The 18,971-nt window shown below is 50.7% G+C and overlaps 2 protein-coding genes across 10 annotated transcripts in view; one reads left to right on the plus strand and one right to left on the minus strand.

Annotated features, from left to right (window-relative positions):
- Positions 1-265: 265 nt before the first annotated feature.
- Positions 266-18,971, minus strand: part of GAMT (guanidinoacetate N-methyltransferase) — a 194,053-nt gene continuing 175,347 nt past the window's right edge. For 3 of the 4 annotated variants that reach the window (XM_082206647.1, XM_082206644.1, XM_082206646.1), the window contains exons 2-7: positions 5,801-5,998; positions 3,864-4,009; positions 3,169-3,232; positions 1,683-1,750; positions 927-1,037; positions 266-616 (exon numbers count right to left, since the gene is read on the minus strand). In XM_082206647.1, coding sequence (XP_082062773.1) covers positions 479-616; positions 927-1,037; positions 1,683-1,750; positions 3,169-3,232; positions 3,864-4,009; positions 5,801-5,998 — 725 coding nt within the window. In that variant the 3' untranslated portion in view covers positions 266-478. Of the gene's footprint in view, positions 617-926; positions 1,038-1,682; positions 1,751-3,168; positions 3,233-3,863; positions 4,010-5,800; positions 5,999-8,247; positions 8,403-18,971 lie in introns of those variants that run through there. The other variant, XM_082206645.1, reaches the window with a different exon arrangement.
- DAZAP1 (DAZ associated protein 1) overlaps positions 8,951-18,971 on the plus strand; it is a 52,989-nt gene continuing 42,968 nt past the window's right edge. For 3 of the 6 annotated variants that reach the window (XR_014215174.1, XR_014215175.1, XM_082206569.1), the window contains exon 1: positions 8,960-9,313. Coding sequence is in view for 4 of the 6 variants with exons in the window: in XM_082206569.1 (XP_082062695.1) it covers positions 9,282-9,313 (32 nt within the window). In the remaining 2 variants the exon portion in view is untranslated. Of the gene's footprint in view, positions 9,314-18,971 lie in introns of all 6 variants that reach the window. The other 3 variants (XM_082206570.1, XM_082206567.1, XM_082206568.1) reach the window with 3 other exon arrangements.

Here is an 18,971-nt window from a genome sequence, read left to right on the forward strand (position 1 = left end):
AAAGTCATGTCCCTAGTCCTCATGGTTCTGAATGGAAAGGCAAATTTGAACAGGAGTCGGCCTGTTACCAAATCAGACCAGAAGCCAATCTATCTACAAGGGCCGGCAGGGGCTGTGTGGGGTCTGCAGGCAGAGAAGGGTCTACCGCAGCCCTGCTTACGGAGACGCCACCGGAGGGATCGATCCACGGACCTTCTGCATGCGTTGCATGCAACCGAGTTACACCCAGTTTGCCGTTCGGCAGAGATGAAAGGAGACAAGGCAATGTGGAAAAGAATTCTCTTGATCGACAGAACAGATTGCAATTTTGGGGGCTAAAGGGCTCGTGTCCATGTGCCCGGAGGCTCGAAAAACGAGAGGCCATCTCCCTCCCCGACTTCTGTTTGGCCGCAAAAGAGCGGACCGTCTCGGCTGCTCCTGCTGCAGTCAGCATGCCCTTCCTCAGAGAGCTGGCCGGTCGGGGAACAGGCTGGCAGCTCTACTTGATGAGGGTGGGAGTGATCATTTTGGGGAAAGAGTAATATCTGCAGTCGGACGGAGGGACGAGGTCCATGACGGCCGTGTGGATGTTCTCCTTCTTGAAACCAGCCTCCACCAGGTGTTCCACCTGCGTTTCCTAAAATGCGGGAGGAAAGCGCCTTGAGGAGACTTGAAACCACACAAGACACGCGGTTGTAAAGAACCAGCAATTTGAGTGCACTATGAGCATCCGACACCAGAGGGTGCCAGAGAGCAGAGAATTTCAAAACGCAGTTTTCCTTGGGGTTTTTTTTTTCTTATAACGATCCAAGGAAGAGGAATGACGATGAAAGCCGTTTAAATCTATGGGGTGGGTCTACTTGCGGGAGCCAGACTAGAATTCGCCCGGACACAGAGCTCTTGTTCCCTGGCCTCCACCCGCCTGCAAAGCCCTCCTTCGCCCTCACCTGAAACATCTTCTCGATGTCCGAATACTTGTTCTTGAGGAGGTCTCCCCAAGAGGTCAGGTTGCAGTAGGTGAGGACCCCTCCGGGCTTCAGGAGGCGATAAGCATGGCCCTGCAGGAGAAGGGGGAGGGATGGGAGTTATGGCAGACTTTGTGGGGCTCTTTCCCCCCCAGGACGCCTTGCTGGGGATTTTTGTCCTGGAAAGGTTGGGGGTCCCTGCTGCACCGACCCCTCTCGCTCTCCAAGCTTCAGCAAAAGCCTGCATTCGCCCCATAGGACGCACCCAGATTTCCCCTTCATTTTTGGAGGGGGAAAAGTGCGTCCTATAGGGCGAAAAATGCGGTATTTTGTTATGTGCAAATGGCTTTAGATACCTATTAGGTCCATAAATTACCATATAGCATGTATTCAACACAAAAAAGAGTGACAATTTGTTGTTGACAAAGGACAGCTGGACGTAGAAAGGGCCTCATTACCTTCAGGAGCTTGGGGCCTCATCAAACCTAAATACGGCCCTGATTTCAGGCTATATTCGCGGCTGCCGTGCTGAGCTCCTGGATTTCAAAACTGTCCGCCCTGCAATCGCCAGCGACAAAGGAAAAGCCACAATCCCTGTCGCTACCTTCCCAGGAACTGCCAGGGAGCGCTCAAAAAATACTCTTGGTCATTCCTGCCCTGAAGGGTTTGCTTTTGGGTTTGCGATATTTCTTTAGGAAGAAATACCTCGCTTTTTTTGCAACTGCTGTCATGCTTTACCTTGATGAAGCTGAACTGGTGAGTGTGCCAGGTTTCGGCTGAGAGAGGGTACGTGTCGTAGAGGATTCCTGGAGGTTGCAGGAAAGAAACAGGAAAACAGAAGAGGTTACTTTGCAAACTTACGAGTCTCCCGCACCTCCTAAAGCAAAAGGTGGACTTTATTCCAGAGGTGGGAAACATCTGGCCCCCAGACGATGCTGAGATACAGCTCCCATCAGCCAAAACAAGCATGGCCAATGGCAAGGGAGGATTGGGAGTTCATAAAAATCAGAGGTGATTTTTAAAAATTGGGATAATAATAATTGTGGTTGTTGTTTATACCCCACTCATTTGGCTGGGTTTCCCCAGCCACTCTGGGCGGCTCCCAACAGAATATTAAAAATACGATAAAGCATCAAACATTAAAAACTTCCCTGAGCAGGGCTGCCTTCAGATGTCTTCTAAAAGTCGGATAGTTGTTTATCTCCTTGATATCTGATGGGAGGGTGTTCCATAGGGTGGGTGCCACCACCAAGAAGGCCCTCTGCCTGGTTCCCTGTAACCTCACTTTCTCACAGTGAGGGAACCGCCAGAAGGCCCTCGGAGCTGGACCCTGGTGTCCGGGGTGGAGATGCTCCTTCAGGTCTACTGGGCCGTTTAGGGCTTTCAAGGTCAGCGCCAGCACTTTGAATTTTGCTCGGAAACGTCCTGGGAGTCTATGTAGGTCTTTCAAGACCGGTGTTATATGGTCTCCACTCCCAGTCCCCAGTCTAGCTGCCGCATTCTGGATTAGCTGTAGTTTCTGGGTCACCTTCAAAGGCAGCCCCACGGAGAGAGCATGGCAGTAGTCCAAGTGGGAGATAACCAGAGCATGCACCACTCTGGCCAGACAGTCTGTGGGCAGGGAGGGTCTCAGATGGACCCGGTAGACAGCTGCCCTGGACACAGAATTGACCTGAGCCTCCATGGACAGCTGTGAGTCCAAAATGATTCCCAGGCTGCACACCTGGTCCTTCAGGGGCACAGTGACCCCATTCAGGACCAGGGAGTCCTCCATACCTACCTGCCCCCCCAAAAAAACTGTACAGCAAATACAACAGTAACTGGGAACTGGGTGCGAATTAATGGATACACAGTAAGAAAAGAATTGTGGGGGTTTCATTTTAATATATGATCACAGCAGAGAGAATCTTGTGCGGAAGACAGAACGACTTACTATTGCCTTATTCTGGAATTCAAAAGCATTTCTGCCTCCAACCAGGAGACAGAACGTAGCTTCCATTAATGGCCTTTCCCCTCCATGAATTTGTCTAATCCCCTCTTAAAGCCATCCAAGTTGGCCCTGATTGCCTACTGTGGCAGGGAGTTCCACAGTTTGCGCGGGGCGAAGAAGGGCTTTATTTGACCCGTCCTGAATCTCCCAGCCTGTTCAGCTTAATTAGACGCCCACCAGTTCTGGGGTCCTGAGAGAAAGGAAGGAAACCTTTTCATCGGGTCTCTTGCTTACCGTTGAAATGTTCTTCGGGCAAGGTGGGGACGACGTCCTCCCACAACCCCTTCAAAGGGACGACCTTGGGACCAGAGCAGAGTAGAGGAGGTTAATGACTGACCACTCAATTGACTCAGCAGCTGGGAATCAGCTCTGAAAAGTTTGCCCAACTCCTCTCGGTTTCCAGTTTAACCTGGTTTGGTTCTTTGGGTCAGAGAGCAAAAGAAGACTCAAAAGAAGAAATAAAATTGAAGCAGAAAAACATTATTAAAATTTGTACCTTGGTTTTCGAACAGCTTACCGTATTTTTTGCTCTCTAAAACTCACTTTCCCCCTCCTAAAAAGTAAGGGGAAATGTGTGTGCGTCTTATGGAGCGAATGCAGGCTGCACAGCTATCCCAGAAGCCAGAACAGCAAGAGGGATTGCTGCTTTCGCTGCGCAGCGATCCCTCTTGCTGTTCTGGCTTCTGAGATTCAGAATATTTTTTTTCTTGTTTTCCTCCTCCAAAAACTAGGTGCGTCTTATGGTCTGGTGCGTCTTATAGAGCGAAAAATACGGTGCTTGTGTATACCTGAAAATATGTGTATATATATAGAGAGAGAGAGAGAGAGTGTATATGTGTCTGTGTGTGTGCGTGTGTACACACACACACACACACACACACACACACACCTCTATGACCTGATTCGGCCTTAGGGCTCTTTTGACATACCTTGTGAGGCTGTGTTTTCGCCCACTCCTTCAGCCGCTGGAAGACACCCTCATTGCACTCAATGATCCAGTGTTCCTCGATGTTGAACTCCTCAATTTTGGTGGCGGCGATCGCCATGCCGAAACCCACCTCCAGCACCCGGCCCCCTGAGTGCAACACACAACAGCAAGGAGGTCCGGTTAGCGGCCGTGACTCTTTCAGCGGACTAAGGAGACAGGTCGAGGGTTAGATCTGCAGAGGGACATTTAAACTTCCTGTCCCATGTGTGTGTGGGAGAAATAGAAAAAGTGAATGGGCTGCAAAGCCTTTTCAGCAGAGTCAAAGGCTCTTACATATTTTGCAGCCTGCTAAAGCACAGGAAGGGACGCGGGTGGAGCTGTGGGTTAAACCACAGAGCCTAGGACTTGCCGATCAGAAGGTCGGCGGTTCGAATCCCCGCAATGACGGGGTGAGCTCCTGTTGCTCGGTCCCTGCTCCTGCCAACCTAGCAGTTCGAAAGCACATCAAAGTACAAGTAGATAAATAGGTACCACTCTGGCGGGAAGGTAAACGGCGTTTCCGTGCGCTGCTCTGGTTCGCCAGAAGCGGCTTAGTCCGGCTGGCCACACGACCCGGAAGCTGAATGTCGGCTCCCTTGGCCAATGAAGCAAGATGAGCGCCGCAACCCCAGAGTCGGTCACGACTGGACCTAATGGTCAGGGGTCCCTTTACCTTTACTAAAGCGCAGGAATCAGGCAATTGTGGCTTTCAATGCCTTTTCTTTTGGGGTCTGCTGACCCCCTTCCACCTCTTCACCCCCGTTGCATAGAATGAAGCACACATTTTTAAAGTAAGATAAACAAACCCAGCCAGATGTGCGGGGTATAAATAATAAAATCGCTGTTGTTGTTGGACAAATAGTTTACTTACAATTCAATGCAGGCAGCAAGTGCAGTACGAGCAAGAAAAAGTCTTGGGTCCGAAATTCAAAAGTCGGCTTCTAAATTGGCTGCCCCCCCCCAACACATGGCTGATCAGTCTGAAAGCAGGGGTGCCAATATGAATAAAATATTGGGGAGGCCCAGGTAAGACCTGCCCCGCATAAGCAATCACAAGATGCGGAGCACGGGCACCATTTGAATGGCATTACCTATAATCTGGGGGGGGCATGCCCCCCTTAAATATTGCCAGAGGCAAAAGTGGGTGTAGCAAGTTTGTGTGTTGGCCTTCTGGCTAAATACGAAAAGGCCAAAGTTCACTGTTGACATATAAAGATGCTGTAAGAAAAATCTAGATTTTTTTTTTGCTCTATCCAAGAGAATCGTTCTTCCCTTAGACTTATATTCCACGTCTCAGCCCGCAGCTGTCGGGAAAAACCCGACCCCTGAATCGAACCCACAGACAAGCGTTTTTTTTAAAGGGGGAGATAGTTTGCAGAGTGGCTATTCTTAACTCTGCTGCAACACAAGGAGGTCTCAGGCAGGAAGACTTGGGGTGAGGGGCGGAAAAGGCTAAAGCACATTCCTTCACTGCTGCTCCCGCGTCCAATAATCCCTGGAATGTTAGCTAAAGGGTCTGGGAGTTGTAGCTCAAAACCACTAGAATTGCCTATATTACGCAAATCCACACGTAGAGGTCATAGGTTGTATATTAATAATTGTAAAGTCATTTACTAGAAGCTACTTCTCAAAATTATAGGGACGAGGGTGGCGCTGTGGGTTAAACCACAGAGCCTAGGACTTGACAATCAGAAGGTCGGCAGTTTGAATCCCTGCGACGGGGTGAGCTCCCGTTGCTCGGTCCCTGCGCCTGCCAAGCTAGCAGTTCAAAAGCGTGTCAAAGTGCAAGTAGATAAATAGGTACCACTCCAGCGGGAAGGTAAATGGCATTTCCATGGGTGCGTCTTGTGGTCTGGTGCATCTTATAGAGCGAAAAATACATTACATGCACCATCCTACCTTTCGAAGCTGCCACGGAAGCAAGGGAATGCATGTAGGGGGTCTCCCAGCGTTCCATAACCGGCTTCCCCATGATCTCCAGGTGGGTGTCCGTCGTGTCATACCCTGCGGCCGCTTCTTTCCAGGAGGGCTTGCAGTTCTCCCCTTCCAGGAAAATTGGTTGGGCGGTTTCGGAGGAGGAAGTCATGTTGGCTGGAGCTGGAGAGGCAGAGAGAGAGAAAGAGAGAGCTGGAGATTTAAGAGATCCCAGCAGGAAACCCTTTGGACTTTAAATAAGTTGGTTTTAAATAGATGAAGCTGGGGGGGGGGCGAAGGGGAGGTGAAAACAGCTGACTCTGCATCTCAGGAGTGCTGAGTTGAAAAGGGAAGGGTGATTCCATGCCTCCCCCCTCTCATTTTGCAACGCCCATTTCCAAATGGGAAAGGAACGAGGGGACACCTGCTGGAGAACTCTTGCATGCACTCACCCAACGCTGGATTTACGTATAAGCTAAACGAGCTGTAGCTTAGGGCCTCACTCTCTTGGGGGGGGGGCAAAAAAATTAAAAGGGAAAAAAAACTGGATGTACATTTCCAAAATATACGATAAAAAACAAATAAAATAAAACCTGCATACAGCAACAGTGTTTTGTGCTGTGCAGACTCCTGTGATGCAAGTCATGGCCCCCGCCTGCTAGCCTGCTCCCTAAAATATCACTGGTTTGCTCCTTTCTATATATGGGGTGTCTGTATAGTTAAAGCTCTGGTTTTCCCAGTAGTGATGTATGGAAGTGAGAGCTGGACCATCAAGAAGGCTGATGGCCGAAGAATGGATGCTTTTGGTGCTGGAGGAGACTCTTGAGAGTCCCATGGACTGCAAGAAGATCAAACCTCTCCATTCGGAAGGAAATCAGCCCTGAGTGCTCACTGGAAGGACAGATCCTGAAGCTGAGGCTCCAAGACTTTGGCCACCTCCTGAGAAGAGAAGACTCCCTGGAAAAGACCCTGATGTTGGGAAAGATGGAGGGCGCAAGGAGAAGGGGACGACAGAGGATGAGATGGTGGGACAGTGTTCTCGAAGCTACCAGCATGAGTTTGACCAAATTGAGGGGGGCAGTGGAAGACAGGAGTGCCTGGTGTGCTCTGGTCCATGGGGTCACGAAGAGGTGGACACGACTAAACAACAACAGGAATTCGTTCATTTTTTTCTCCAAAATATAGTCCGGCCCCCCACAAGGTCGGAGGGACAGGGGACCGGCCCCCTGCTGAAAAAGTTTGCTGACCCCTGGTATAGGGTTTACTCTTCTCCCCAAGATAATACTGTCTTTGCGATGGTGGCTGGTAGCCGCTGATAGTGTTCACACACACTCCTGCAAGTTTGTCCTATCCTCTTTTAAAGCTATTTAGGTTTGTGGCCGTCGCTGCCTCCTGCACAAGTGAGTTCCGCAGTTCCTTTTTCTCCATCCCGAATCTTCCAACATCCAGTTTCGCCCGACGTCCACAGGTTATAGAAATTGAGGAAAACACTTACCGTATTTTTTGCTCTATAAGACGCACCAGACACACCTAGTTTTTGGAGGAGGAAAACAAGAAAAAAATATTCTGAATCTCAGAAGCCAGAACAGCAAGAGGGATCGCTGCGCAGTGAAAGCAGCAATCCCTCTTGTTGATCTGGCTTCTGGGATAGCTGCACAGCCTGCATTCGCTCCATAAGACGCACACACATTTCCCCTTACTTTTTAGGAGGGAAAAAGTGAGTCTTATGGAGCAAAAAATATGGTATCTGTCTGCTTTCTGCAGAATTATGCGTATAATTCTGTCTCGGGTCGCTTCTCTGGCTCGCCTTTTCCTCCAAACTAATAATAATAATAATGATAATAATAATAATCCTCAATGCTGCAACCTTTCCTCCTTCCCCTTTGTTGCCCTTTCCCGAAACTTTCCCAAACTCTGCAATATCCTTTTTTTGACATGAAGCGACCAGAACTGGACACATAATAAATTATTATTAATATTATCGATCTGTATGATGACATTCATGGCACTGGCGGTTTTATTTTCAGCTCCTTTTCCCCAGAGTGGCTGGGGAAACTCAACCAGATGGGCGGGGTATAAATAATAAATTATTATTATTATTATTATTATTATTATCATCATCATCATCATCATCATCATCCCTGGCATGGGATTTGCCTTTGTCAGGGCTGCTGCACGCTTGGGTCGACGTCTCCATCAAGACCCCTCGAGGTTTTATTCGTGGTCCACGTGAAATTTATTTGCTTATTTATTTATTTGCCCCAATATGCACCAGGTAATTTATACTGGCCCTCAGGAAACGGCCTGAGGGCCGCATTTCACTCTGAGCAACTTGATGAGGGCCACCAGAGGCCAAATGAGCCAGGCAATAAATGTATTATTTTTTTTTTACTTTTCCCCCAGTAGGTTAGTTTCCATGCACAATCACGTACATGTGAGTTCAGGATAAAAGGTGTCTCTGAGCATGTACAGAGTGCCTCCTTTCCTACTAAAAGGCATTTTGTGGGGGGCTGGCACCAAAACCTTCTTTTCCTTCCCCCTTAGAATCTATTTAATCCTCTTAAAACAGACATTTACCTCCCTCACACAAATGGCCTGAAAACTTTTCCTGTAATAATTCCATTCTCCTCCCCTCAGCCCAACGGACTACAACCCCCATGAAGCCTTGCGGCGGCAAAATACGCTACGTTTCCTCAGCGCATGCGCACCTTTCTCCTCTAACCTTTTCTCTTCCTGACCCCTCAGGCGGGCGCAAAGACGTGCTCTGCGTGCGAGCGGCTACAAACTACACTTCCCATCATCCTTTAGGAAGGCGAGACGTTTTCTCCGCCTACATTAACGAATTTTTTTTAAAAAAACTACACCTCCCATAATGCCTTTCGCGGAAAACCCACCTTGACGATCAACGCGCGTGCGCGCCGCCTCTTCCTCCCTTCAGCTCCCCGCGTCGCCCCTGCGGTAAACCCCGTTTGGAACCAGCCAATGGCGAATAGTGGGTGGAGCGTAGGAAGGAAAAGAAAGCCAGCGGTCCTCCGCCTCCTCGCGCTTTGGCGCAAGCGCAGTACGGCGCTTGTCCGGCCGGGAGCGGCGGTTGGCGGCCCGCAGGGAAACGGGGGGGGCGGGGGCGGGAGCGCGCGCGCGTGTGCGTGCGTGCCGCTTGCGCATGCGCGCGACGCCCGCTGGCTGCTGCTCGGTCGCCGGGGCCCTCTTGTGTGAGGTAAAATAGGAAAAGCCCCGAGAGAAGGAGGAGGAGGAGGAGGCGGCGGCGGCGGAGGAGAGGAAGGAAGGGAAGAAGGAGAGAAGAGAAGAGAGAAAGCCGCCTCAGCAGCAGCCACAACCGCCGCCGCCGCCTCCTCTCTCCCCCCCCCCTCACACCCCGCCCGGGTTCACCTCAGCGCCGGAGGAGGAAGCAGAAAGAGGCGGCGGAGGGGCGGCCGAGCGGGCCCAGGGCCTTCGCGCCCCCGCCATGAACAGCGTGGGGAGCGCCGACGAGATCGGGTAAGAGAGGGGGGGGGGAAAGGCCCTGTCACGTGTGGGGGGGCAGGGCGTGGGGGGGAAGTGGGGGGTCATGGAGAGGACACCCCCCTCTGTTTCCACATAGTAGCCCTGCTGTAAGGGGAGGGGGGAAAGAGGGAGCCCCCCCAAATGACCACGCTTACTATTTAGGGGCAAGGCCCTGTCACGTGGGGGGAAGTGGGGGTCACGGGGAGGACACCCCCCCTCTGTTTCCATATAGTAGCCCTGCTGTAAGGGAAGGGGGGAAAAGAGGGAGCCCCCCCAAATGACCACGCTTACTATTTAGGGGGAAGGCCCTGTCACGTGGGGGGAAGTGGGGGTCACGGGGAGGACACCCCCCCTCTGTTTCCATATAGTAGCCCTGCTGTAAGGGAATGGGGGAAAAGAGGGAGCCCCCCCAAATGACCACACTTACTATTTAGGGGGAAGGCTCTGTCACGTGTGTGGGGGGCAGGGCGTGGGGGGGAGTGGGGGGTCATGGAGAGGACACCCCCCCAAAGACCGCACTTACTATTTAGGGGGAAAGGCCCTGTCACGTGGGGGGAAGTGGGGGGTCACGGGGAGGACACCCCCCCTCTGTTTCCACATAGTAGCCCTGCTGTAAGGGAATGGGGGAAAAGAGGGAGCCCCCCCAAATGACCACGCTTACTATTTAGGGGGAAGGCCCTGTCACGTGGGGGGAAGTGGGGGTCACGGGGAGGACACCCCCCAAAAAAGACCACACTTGGGGGGAAGGGGAAAAAGAGGGAGCCCCCTACCTGCTGTAAGCGAAGGAGGAAACAGAGGGAGCCCCCCCCTAAAAGACCACACTTACTATTTAGGGGGAAGGCCCTGTCACGTGTGGGGGGGCAGGGCGTGGGGGGGAAGTGGGGGGTCATGGAGAGGACACCCCCCTCTGTTTCCACATAGTAGCCCTGCTGTAAGGGGAGGGGGGAAAGAGGGAGCCCCCCCAAATGACCACGCTTACTATTTAGGGGCAAGGCCCTGTCACGTGGGGGGAAGTGGGGGTCACGGGGAGGACACCCCCCCTCTGTTTCCATATAGTAGCCCTGCTGTAAGGGAAGGGGGGAAAAGAGGGAGCCCCCCCAAATGACCACGCTTACTATTTAGGGGGAAGGCCCTGTCACGTGGGGGGAAGTGGGGGTCACGGGGAGGACACCCCCCCTCTGTTTCCATATAGTAGCCCTGCTGTAAGGGAATGGGGGAAAAGAGGGAGCCCCCCCAAATGACCACACTTACTATTTAGGGGGAAGGCCCTGTCACGTGTGTGGGGGGCAGGGCGTGGGGGGGGAGTGGGGGGTCATGGAGAGGACACCCCCCCAAAGACCGCACTTACTATTTAGGGGGAAAGGCCCTGTCACGTGGGGGGAAGTGGGGGGTCACGGGGAGGACACCCCCCCTCTGTTTCCACATAGTAACCCTGCTGTAAGGGAAGGGGGGAAAAGAGGGAGCGCCCCCCCAAAGACCACACTTACTAATTAGGGGAAGGGCCCTGTCACGTGGGGGGAAGTGGGGGTCACGGGGAGGACACCCCCCAAAAAAGACCACACTTGGGGGGAAGGGGAAAAAGAGGGAGCCCCCTACCTGCTGTAAGCGAAGGAGGAAACAGAGGGAGCCCCCCCCCTAAAAGACCACACTTACTATTTAGGGGGAAGGCCCTGTCACGTGTGGGGGGGCAGGGCGTGGGGGGGAAGTGGGGGGTCATGGAGAGGACACCCCCCTCTGTTTCCACATAGTAGCCCTGCTGTAAGGGGAGGGGGGAAAGAGGGAGCCCCCAAATGACCACACTTACTATTTAGGGGGAAGGCCCTGTCACGTGGGGGGAAGTGGGGGTCACGGGGAGGACACCCCCCTCTTCCTCTGTTTTCACATAGTGCTGTTGTAAGGGAAGGTGGGGAAGAGGGAGCCCCCTAAAAAGACCACACTTGGGGGGAAGTGGGGGTCACGGGGAGGACACCCCCTTCTTCCTCTGTTTCTACATAGTAGCCCTGTTGTAAGGCAAGAAAGGGAGCCCCCACCCCCCAAAAAAGACCACACTTGGGGAGAAGTAGGAAGGCCCTGTCACGTGTGGGGGGGGCAGGGCGAGGGGGGAAAGTGGGGGTCACGGGGAGGACACCCTCTTCCTCTGTTTCCACGTAGTAGCCCTGTTTTAAGGGAAGAAAGAGGGAGCTCCCCCAAAAAGAGCACTCTTACTATTTAGGGGGAAGGCCCTGTCACGTGGGAGGCAGGGCGAGGGGGGAAGTGGGGGTCACGGGGAGGACATCCCACTCTTTCTCTGTTTCCACATAGTAGCCCTGCTGGAAGGGAAGGGAAGAAAGAGGGAGCCCCCACCCCAAAAAAGACCACACATGGGGGGAAGTGGGGGTCACGGGGAGGACACCCCCCTCTTCCTCTGTTTTCATGTAGTAGCCTTGTTGTAAGGGAAGGGGGGAAAGAGGGAGCACCCCCCCAAAAAAGACCTCACTCACTATTTAGGGGGAAGGCCCTGTCACGTGTGGGGGGCAGGGGGAGGGGGTGTCACGGGGAGGACCCCCCCTCTGTTTCCACATAGTAGTCCTGCTGTAAGGGAAGGGAAGAAAGAGGGAGCCCCCCACACCCCAAAAAGGCCACACTTGGGGAGAAGTGGGGGTCACGGGGAGGACACCCCTCTCCCTCTGTTTCCACATAGTAGCCCTGTTGTAAGGGGGGGAGAGGGAGCCCCCCCAAAAAGACCACTCTTAATATTTAGGGGGAAGGCCCTGTCCCGTGGGGGGAAAGTGGGGGTCACAGGGAGGACACCCCCCCTCTTCCTCTGTTTCTACATAGTAGCCTTGTTGTAAGGGAAGGAAAAAAGGAGACCCCCCCCAAAAAAAGACCACACTCTCACACCTTATTACTGTTTGGGTGAGACAGGTCTCAGCCCCTTCTCTTCTTTACCTGTCTTTCTCTTTTTTTATCCTGGATGTTGAGGGATTTCTTGGATTTGGCTGGAGAAGAGAGTGACCTCTCTATCCCCCACCTCCAACAGAGGACCCTGCAGTGAAAGGGAAGGGCCTTTCTCCCCCTTCGCAACCACCCTCCTTGCCGCTTTCCCCCTTCCATCTCTCTCTGCGACAAGAGCCATAAATTTTGGGGAGGGGGCCGACGATCAGCAAGGAGGGCTGCTGAAAGTCAACCACCTAATATGTTCATTTTTCCTTTATTTTGGATCTTTCTCTTTAGTTTCAGATGTTTCTCTCCCCCAGAGCTCAGGAAGAGGTGGGGAGGGAGGAAGCTGGGTTAACCTTCCTACTTTTTCAGCTATGAGGCAGGAGTTTCTCCAAAGGAAACCTCCCCCCCTGCCCCCGCCGCCAGCACACGCTTCTCTGTACCCTCTATCCCTTGTCTCTCTTACCCCCTCTGCACTGCAGGGCAAGGTGGGTCAAGGTGTCTTAACTCTTCTCTATTTTGGGAGTGGGGTTGAAGTTGAGGGCTTGGGAGAGGGTCAGTTTTTTTTGGGGGGGGGGGTTGTGAGAGGAGCTGCGAGAAACTCTAACGAAAGGCATCCTCCCTCCGTCTATCTCCAACCTTTCTCTGTGCCAAAAGGATGAGCTATTAATTAGGGTGGGTTGGATTCAAAATAATAATGGGTGGGCACTGTGGGGGGTCAAGGCCACAGAAGGTGAAAGAGAGCATGGGGTGGGAGTCGTTATATCAGCAGAGCCATGGGGTGGGGGAGCTAAGTGCACAAATGGATTTCAGAAAAACGAGAACCTTGCTTGGTCTGTTGCACCCAAAGCCCCGCTTTCCACATTACTGAACCAGGTGCTTCCAGAAAGCCCATATGGCACCGTCCTGCCTTTAAACATGGAGCAGGGTTCTCTCTAGGGGGCTGTTGGTCTGTGATTGCTACCTTGCAGATAAGCGAATGGGGATTTGGAGCACAACCTCCAATGGAGAGGTGGCTGCTGTTGGGATTTGAGACCCCAGTCGGGTTGTATCAGACTAGAGGGCTCCCAGCAGATACGCAAAGATCTGTCTCCTGGATTATTGGATGCTGGAGCAGACATGGCAGCGAAAGGTTCTTTCAGCATACTGTATGCTTTTATATGGTTCTTGTTCCTTTCCTGGGCTCCATTCCTTCCAAAACACACCGGGAGGTGATTCAACTGTTGAGGACGTGTGTTGGTGCATATAGTGATAACACTGTTGGGGATAATACTTGTCAGGTGCTCTTAAATTACTCCTTAGGTAACATGTGGATATAGATCGAGATTGTAGTAAGATTGTGGGCTCATGTCCAGCTCCCTAATCAGTTCAGAGGCCCCGGCCATTTGTTGCCCTCTGACATGCGTTTTGGGGTTCCTCTCACAACACCCCCCCCCAAACCCCCACATCCTCTGACATCCTGTTTGCGGCCTTTTGGGTGATGGGTTTCTAGCTCGGCAGTACAAATCTAAGGCTGTGGAGCAGCTGGCAGCTTGCACCTGGCTATGCACCTGGGGCACAAGGTCATCAGGTTGGGATGTGCAGCAGCTCCAGTGTCTCCCTTGTGAAGAGCTCCAGTTATTATCTGAGGTCCCTCTGCACGCTTTGTGAGGGAAGGTGGTCGTTGGTTGCTGAACCATTCTCCTCCTTGTCCCTTGTGACCCTATACAAGCCATCATATTTGGACTTTTGCTCCTGAAACAGTCTCTCTCGTGCCTCTTAAGTCCCCTTCCTGCAGTTGAAGGAGGTTGAGAACCTGTGTAGGACAAGAACACTGGTGATTCATCCATGCTACCCCTTGATGCACGGAGCTTGCCCCTCTTGTGTTGAGCACGGCTGGCAAAGGCACGGCTTTGCTTTCAGCCTCTGAGGCCGAGGCAGCCCACACTGGAGGAGGGATAAAGGCTTTAAAAGAAGATTCTCTTTTGTATCTCGTTTTTTGCTTCTCTGCCACATGCAGATAAGACCTCCTGGGGTGCCCAACGTGCCTTTATATTTCTTGTTCCCGGGCAGATTTCCACAGATCAATTTCCATCCTGGGAATGGCTGAATTTGAAGGGGTGAGAGAAAGGGGGGGTTTACTTTTGTAAAGCCTTCTAAGGGATTTCATGCTTTTAATCTATAACCTCAAAATAGCTCACTGGTTGAGTCTTTGTATATGTCGTCCTTAGTCACCGTGCTCCAAATGTTGAACAGGATGTCTGCAGTACAGTATGTAGGAAAAGAGCTGGGGAAATATTTCTAAGCCCTAGCTCACTAAGCTGCCATTCTATAGGAAATAAGCATACATAGCCTGAAATCGAAGAAACTTTGCTGAAAATGGAAAAGATGCTTAAAACCAGCAACTATAATATTACGCCTCCATACATTGCTTCACGTTTAGTTTAATATCAAGCAGTTTGATCATAAAGTTTCTTCTACTATCAGGCCCATGCTTAAGAGTACGGCATGCAGAATGAGCATGGTGGCAAAAGTATAAACATTATGCCAGGGTTGCAAGTAGACAGTCGTCTGAATACTTTTTGGGATGTGACAAGAAGAATGGCTCGTCCTTTGGGTTCTACTCATTGGGAAGATTTCTGCTCTGTGGGTTGTGAAGCATTTTCTCATCAAAGTCTACCTTTTCCTTGAGTCTTACACCATCCCTCATAAAGCTAATTCATATTCCCATCTGAAATGCACTTAAAGACATTCATTCCTTGCAAGTTCTTTCCTTGTAGTGTGTTGCTAAGCCACTGTTGACATTTCTGCTTTAAGTGTCTTGAGGTTGGGCCCTGTCTTTGTTACTTGGTAAAGCATCAAGTATGTTGTTGCTGCTGCAGTAATTTTTAAAAGAAAAATACTGATAAGCTATACTGCCTTACCATGGTCAGAGTAGCACTCAAGGTGGCAGGAAACAAGCTGCTTCTATCAGCCTTGTTCATATGAGCTGAATTTTAAATTTTTAAACTGAGCTGTGAAACCTCAGGTGAAAAATATACCATATTTTTTGCTCTATGACTCCCTTTTTCCCTCCTAAAAAGTAAGGGGAAATGTGTGTGCGTCTTATGGAGCGAGTGCAGGCTGCGCAGCTATCCCAGAAGCCAGAACAGCAAGAGGGATTGCTGCTTTCACTGCGCAGCGATCCCTCTTGCTGTTCTGGCTTCTGAGATTCAGAATATTTTTTTTCTTGTTTTCCTCCACCAAACACTAGGTGCGTCTTGTGGTCTGGTGCGTCTTATAGAGCGAAAAATACGGTGACTGAAAAGCCCAAAGGTTCTTAGCAGTCACCTATGACCAGTGCAAATCCACTTCAGGGAACAATGCAGTAAATACTTTTATTTTTAAAAGGCCACAATGACTAAAATAGGTAAGTGTAGACCACCTATGTCAGTGGTAAGGAACCTGTGGTCCTCCAGATGTTGGACTACAATCTGAGTCTGACTCAGCCAACATGGCCAATGGTCAGGGATGATGGGAGTTCATCAACATCTGGAGAGCCATAGGTTCCCCGTTATTGGTCTAAAAAGGTAAAGGGACCCCTGACCATTAGGTCCCGTCGTGGCCGACTCTGGGGTTGCGGCGCTCATCTCGCTTTATTGGCCGAGGGAGCTGGCGTACAGCTTCCGGGTCATGTGGCCAGCAGGACTAAGCCGCTTCTGGCGATCCAGAGCAGCGCACGGAAACGCCGTTTACCTTCCCTCCAGAGTGGTACCTATTTATCTACTTGCACTTGGACGTGCTTTCGAACTGCTAGGTTGGCAGGAGCAGGGAACGAGCAACGGGAGCTCACCCTGTCATTGCGGGGATTCGAAATGCCGACCTTCTGATCGGCAAGTCCTAGGCTCTGTGGTTTAACCCACAGCGCCACCCACGTCCCTTGGTCTAGATCAAGGTATATGCGAGACTGGACAAGCAACCTGTAGACCCATTGCAAGTGGGACTGGATTTCGTCTAGACTTCCTTCATAAAGATTCAAGGAATGCTCTTTGCTTGTTGGCCTAACAAGTGCTAGATCCTGACGCCAGTTAGCAACAGCAAAATTCTCAGCATTACGGGTGCTGTCGATTCTGGGTGTCCTCGCAGCACTTATAAAATTCTAATAGCAAATGGGTTTTTTTAATTTCCTGACCCTGTGGAATGTGGCACAGTTAATGTGGCCACAATAATCTGTGTTGTTTTAATAAATTGGATTTGTAAGCTTATTTGTAGCTTGCTCGTTATTTGTGGTTTCATAGGCAACTGTTTTCCTTCTGTGGTGAAGAGAAAGATAATGCAATAGGAATGGGCTGATTTTAGGCACGATGGCAGAGCTTGGTTTGCTTCTGAGAGAGAGAGAGAGAGAGAGAGCCTTCAAGGAGCCTCTGATTTAATTTTGTTCGTTTGCTATGTTTGCAGGGCATCCCATAACATAAAGTTCTCTGGGTGACGTACAGTAAATAAGTTATAAAGAAATTAAAATACAAAGTAAAACATGAAGCCATTCAAGAACAGCATCAACGCAACACAACTTGATGCACCCCACCTTTAAAAAACAGGTCTAAATTACTTAAGTAATTTTAAAGGGGTGGTTAGAAAAAATATATATTCACCTGTCACCAGAAAGATCACGAAATTTTACTAGGCGAGTGGCTAGCGCCGTAGCATTGGTGGGGTCACAGGGGCGGTTGCTCTCGGCGCAAATATTCTTAGGGGTGCAAAATTTCAAAAGAAAGTAGTTGTAATAAATTTTAAAAATAGTGTGCCCTCCCTCTCACATTTAAATCTCCCAATGTCCTCTGCACGGGTTTTGGAAAGAACCCTGCTCCCGACCAATCCCCCATTCCATTCTCTGCCATGCTCAGTGCTCACGGGACGCCACGGCTGCTGCTCGGGTATGTTGCTTAGCTTTTGCCCCTCAGTTCCCGCCTATCGATAGACAGTGCCAAGGATACTTGCCTTGCCCTGGGCTTTGGCAACCCATGTTACGCCACTGGGTGAGCCTTCCTGGGAAGGCTATTGCTTCACCAAAGTGCCCTCTCCTCTCCTTGGTCGTTGCCTGCCTTGCTTCATTCAGCAGGGACAGTTGGAACAGGCCCTCCAAAGAGGATCATAAGGTGTGGGCAGGTATGTATGTGAGAAGGTAGCCTTCCAGGTCACTTAGTCTGAAGTTATTTAGAGCCTTAAAGGTTTAAAGTGAGCACAGAAACAGACTAGATTAGCCCCAGTTAATCTTGCGGTGCTTTTCTTGACCAACTGCATCTTCCAGGCCATTTTCAGAGGCGATCCCACATCCATCTCAGGTAACAGAGCATGGGTGATTGTTGCCAAACTGTCTCCATCCAGGCAAAGTTGCAGCCTGCATACTGGCCGAATCTGATAAAAGGCGCTTGTGCTGCTGCTGCTGCATCCTTGCCCTTCTTCCTCACCTCGTGCTCAGCAATTGCACCCTTTCCTGGAAGTAAAGGAGGGACAGAATTGCCATGCACACAGAGCGAGGAGAGGGAGCGCGCAAGCCCAAGGCTCCTTTAAGGCTGCCCTTTGGAGAGCCAGTGTAGTGTAGTGGTTAAGAGCGGTAGTCAAGTAATCTGGGGAACCGGGTTCACTTCTCCGCTCCTCCACCTGCAGCTGCTGGGTGACCTTGGGCCAGTCACACTTCTCTGAAGTCTCTCAGCCCCACTCACCTCACAGAGTGTTTGTTGTGGGGGAGGAAGGGAAAGGAGATTGTTAGCTGCTTTGAGACTCCTTAGGGTAGTGATAAAGCAAGATATCAAATCCAAACTCCTCCTCCTCCTCCTCCTCCTCCTCCTCCTTCTTCTTCTTCTTCTAATATTCACCCATGTCGGCCAAACCATAGTTTGGCGCTGCATCTGATGCAGCCCAATGCAGAACAAAGGGGGGGGCATTTGTTGGATGCTTAGCACACAATTCACATACAGCAAATTCATAAAAATGGCACAGGACCTAAAACCAAAAGTCAGAGGGTGTTCATCCAAATCCTACATATGGTCCCTCAGCAACAAGCTCAGTGGTGCTTAGTACCAAATCAGTCTGAATTGGATTGCGCCTAGCCTGGAGAAAATTCTCCATGGCCATTAAAACTATTTATTTATTAAATTTCTATCTCGACCTTCCAGCGGAGCCCAAAATAATCCAAGGGAGCGAGAGCCTATAAATAATATGGATTGCTTTTTTGTGCTTTGCTACCCTGTTCCTCGGGGCTTTCAGTTAGGTATGTAGAAGTACCTGTTCCTTGTTGTTGCTGTTGTTAGTATCATTTTGTTTTAGCATTAAGGAAAGTGTTGCTTAAAATGAAGGGTCAAGCAAACCCGGTTCCCCATGGCATAGGAGATGAGCTGCTGGTAAAATAGTTAAGATGGCAGTGACCGAGCGCTGGAAGATGAGAGGTTTTGTTGGAACGGTTTGGTGCAAGGTAGCTTGCTTCTCTCGTGTGGTCTGTTTATTTATTTATTTCTCCATGCCATCTTCAGGCTGCAGCGGCGGTTTGTTCTGCATTTGCTCAGTGTACCAGAATCCCATCTAACACAAAGCCAAAGGCCAAAACTGTCTTAGCTTGTGGCAATCTATGGAGCTGTGTATAAATAGCCACACTTTATTTACATACAGCTGCTCTGCTTGACCTCAGAAAACCCTGCACTTTTCTTTTTTGCCTGAATATTTGTCAAGGTGGCCAGAAATAATTTACAATAGAGCTGGAAGACTGAAAAGATTTCAA

The sequence above is a fragment of the Podarcis vaucheri genome, assembly GCF_965113315.1.
Source record: "Podarcis vaucheri genome assembly, chromosome: 18".
In the NCBI taxonomy this organism is placed as follows: Eukaryota; Metazoa; Chordata; class Lepidosauria; order Squamata; family Lacertidae; genus Podarcis; species Podarcis vaucheri.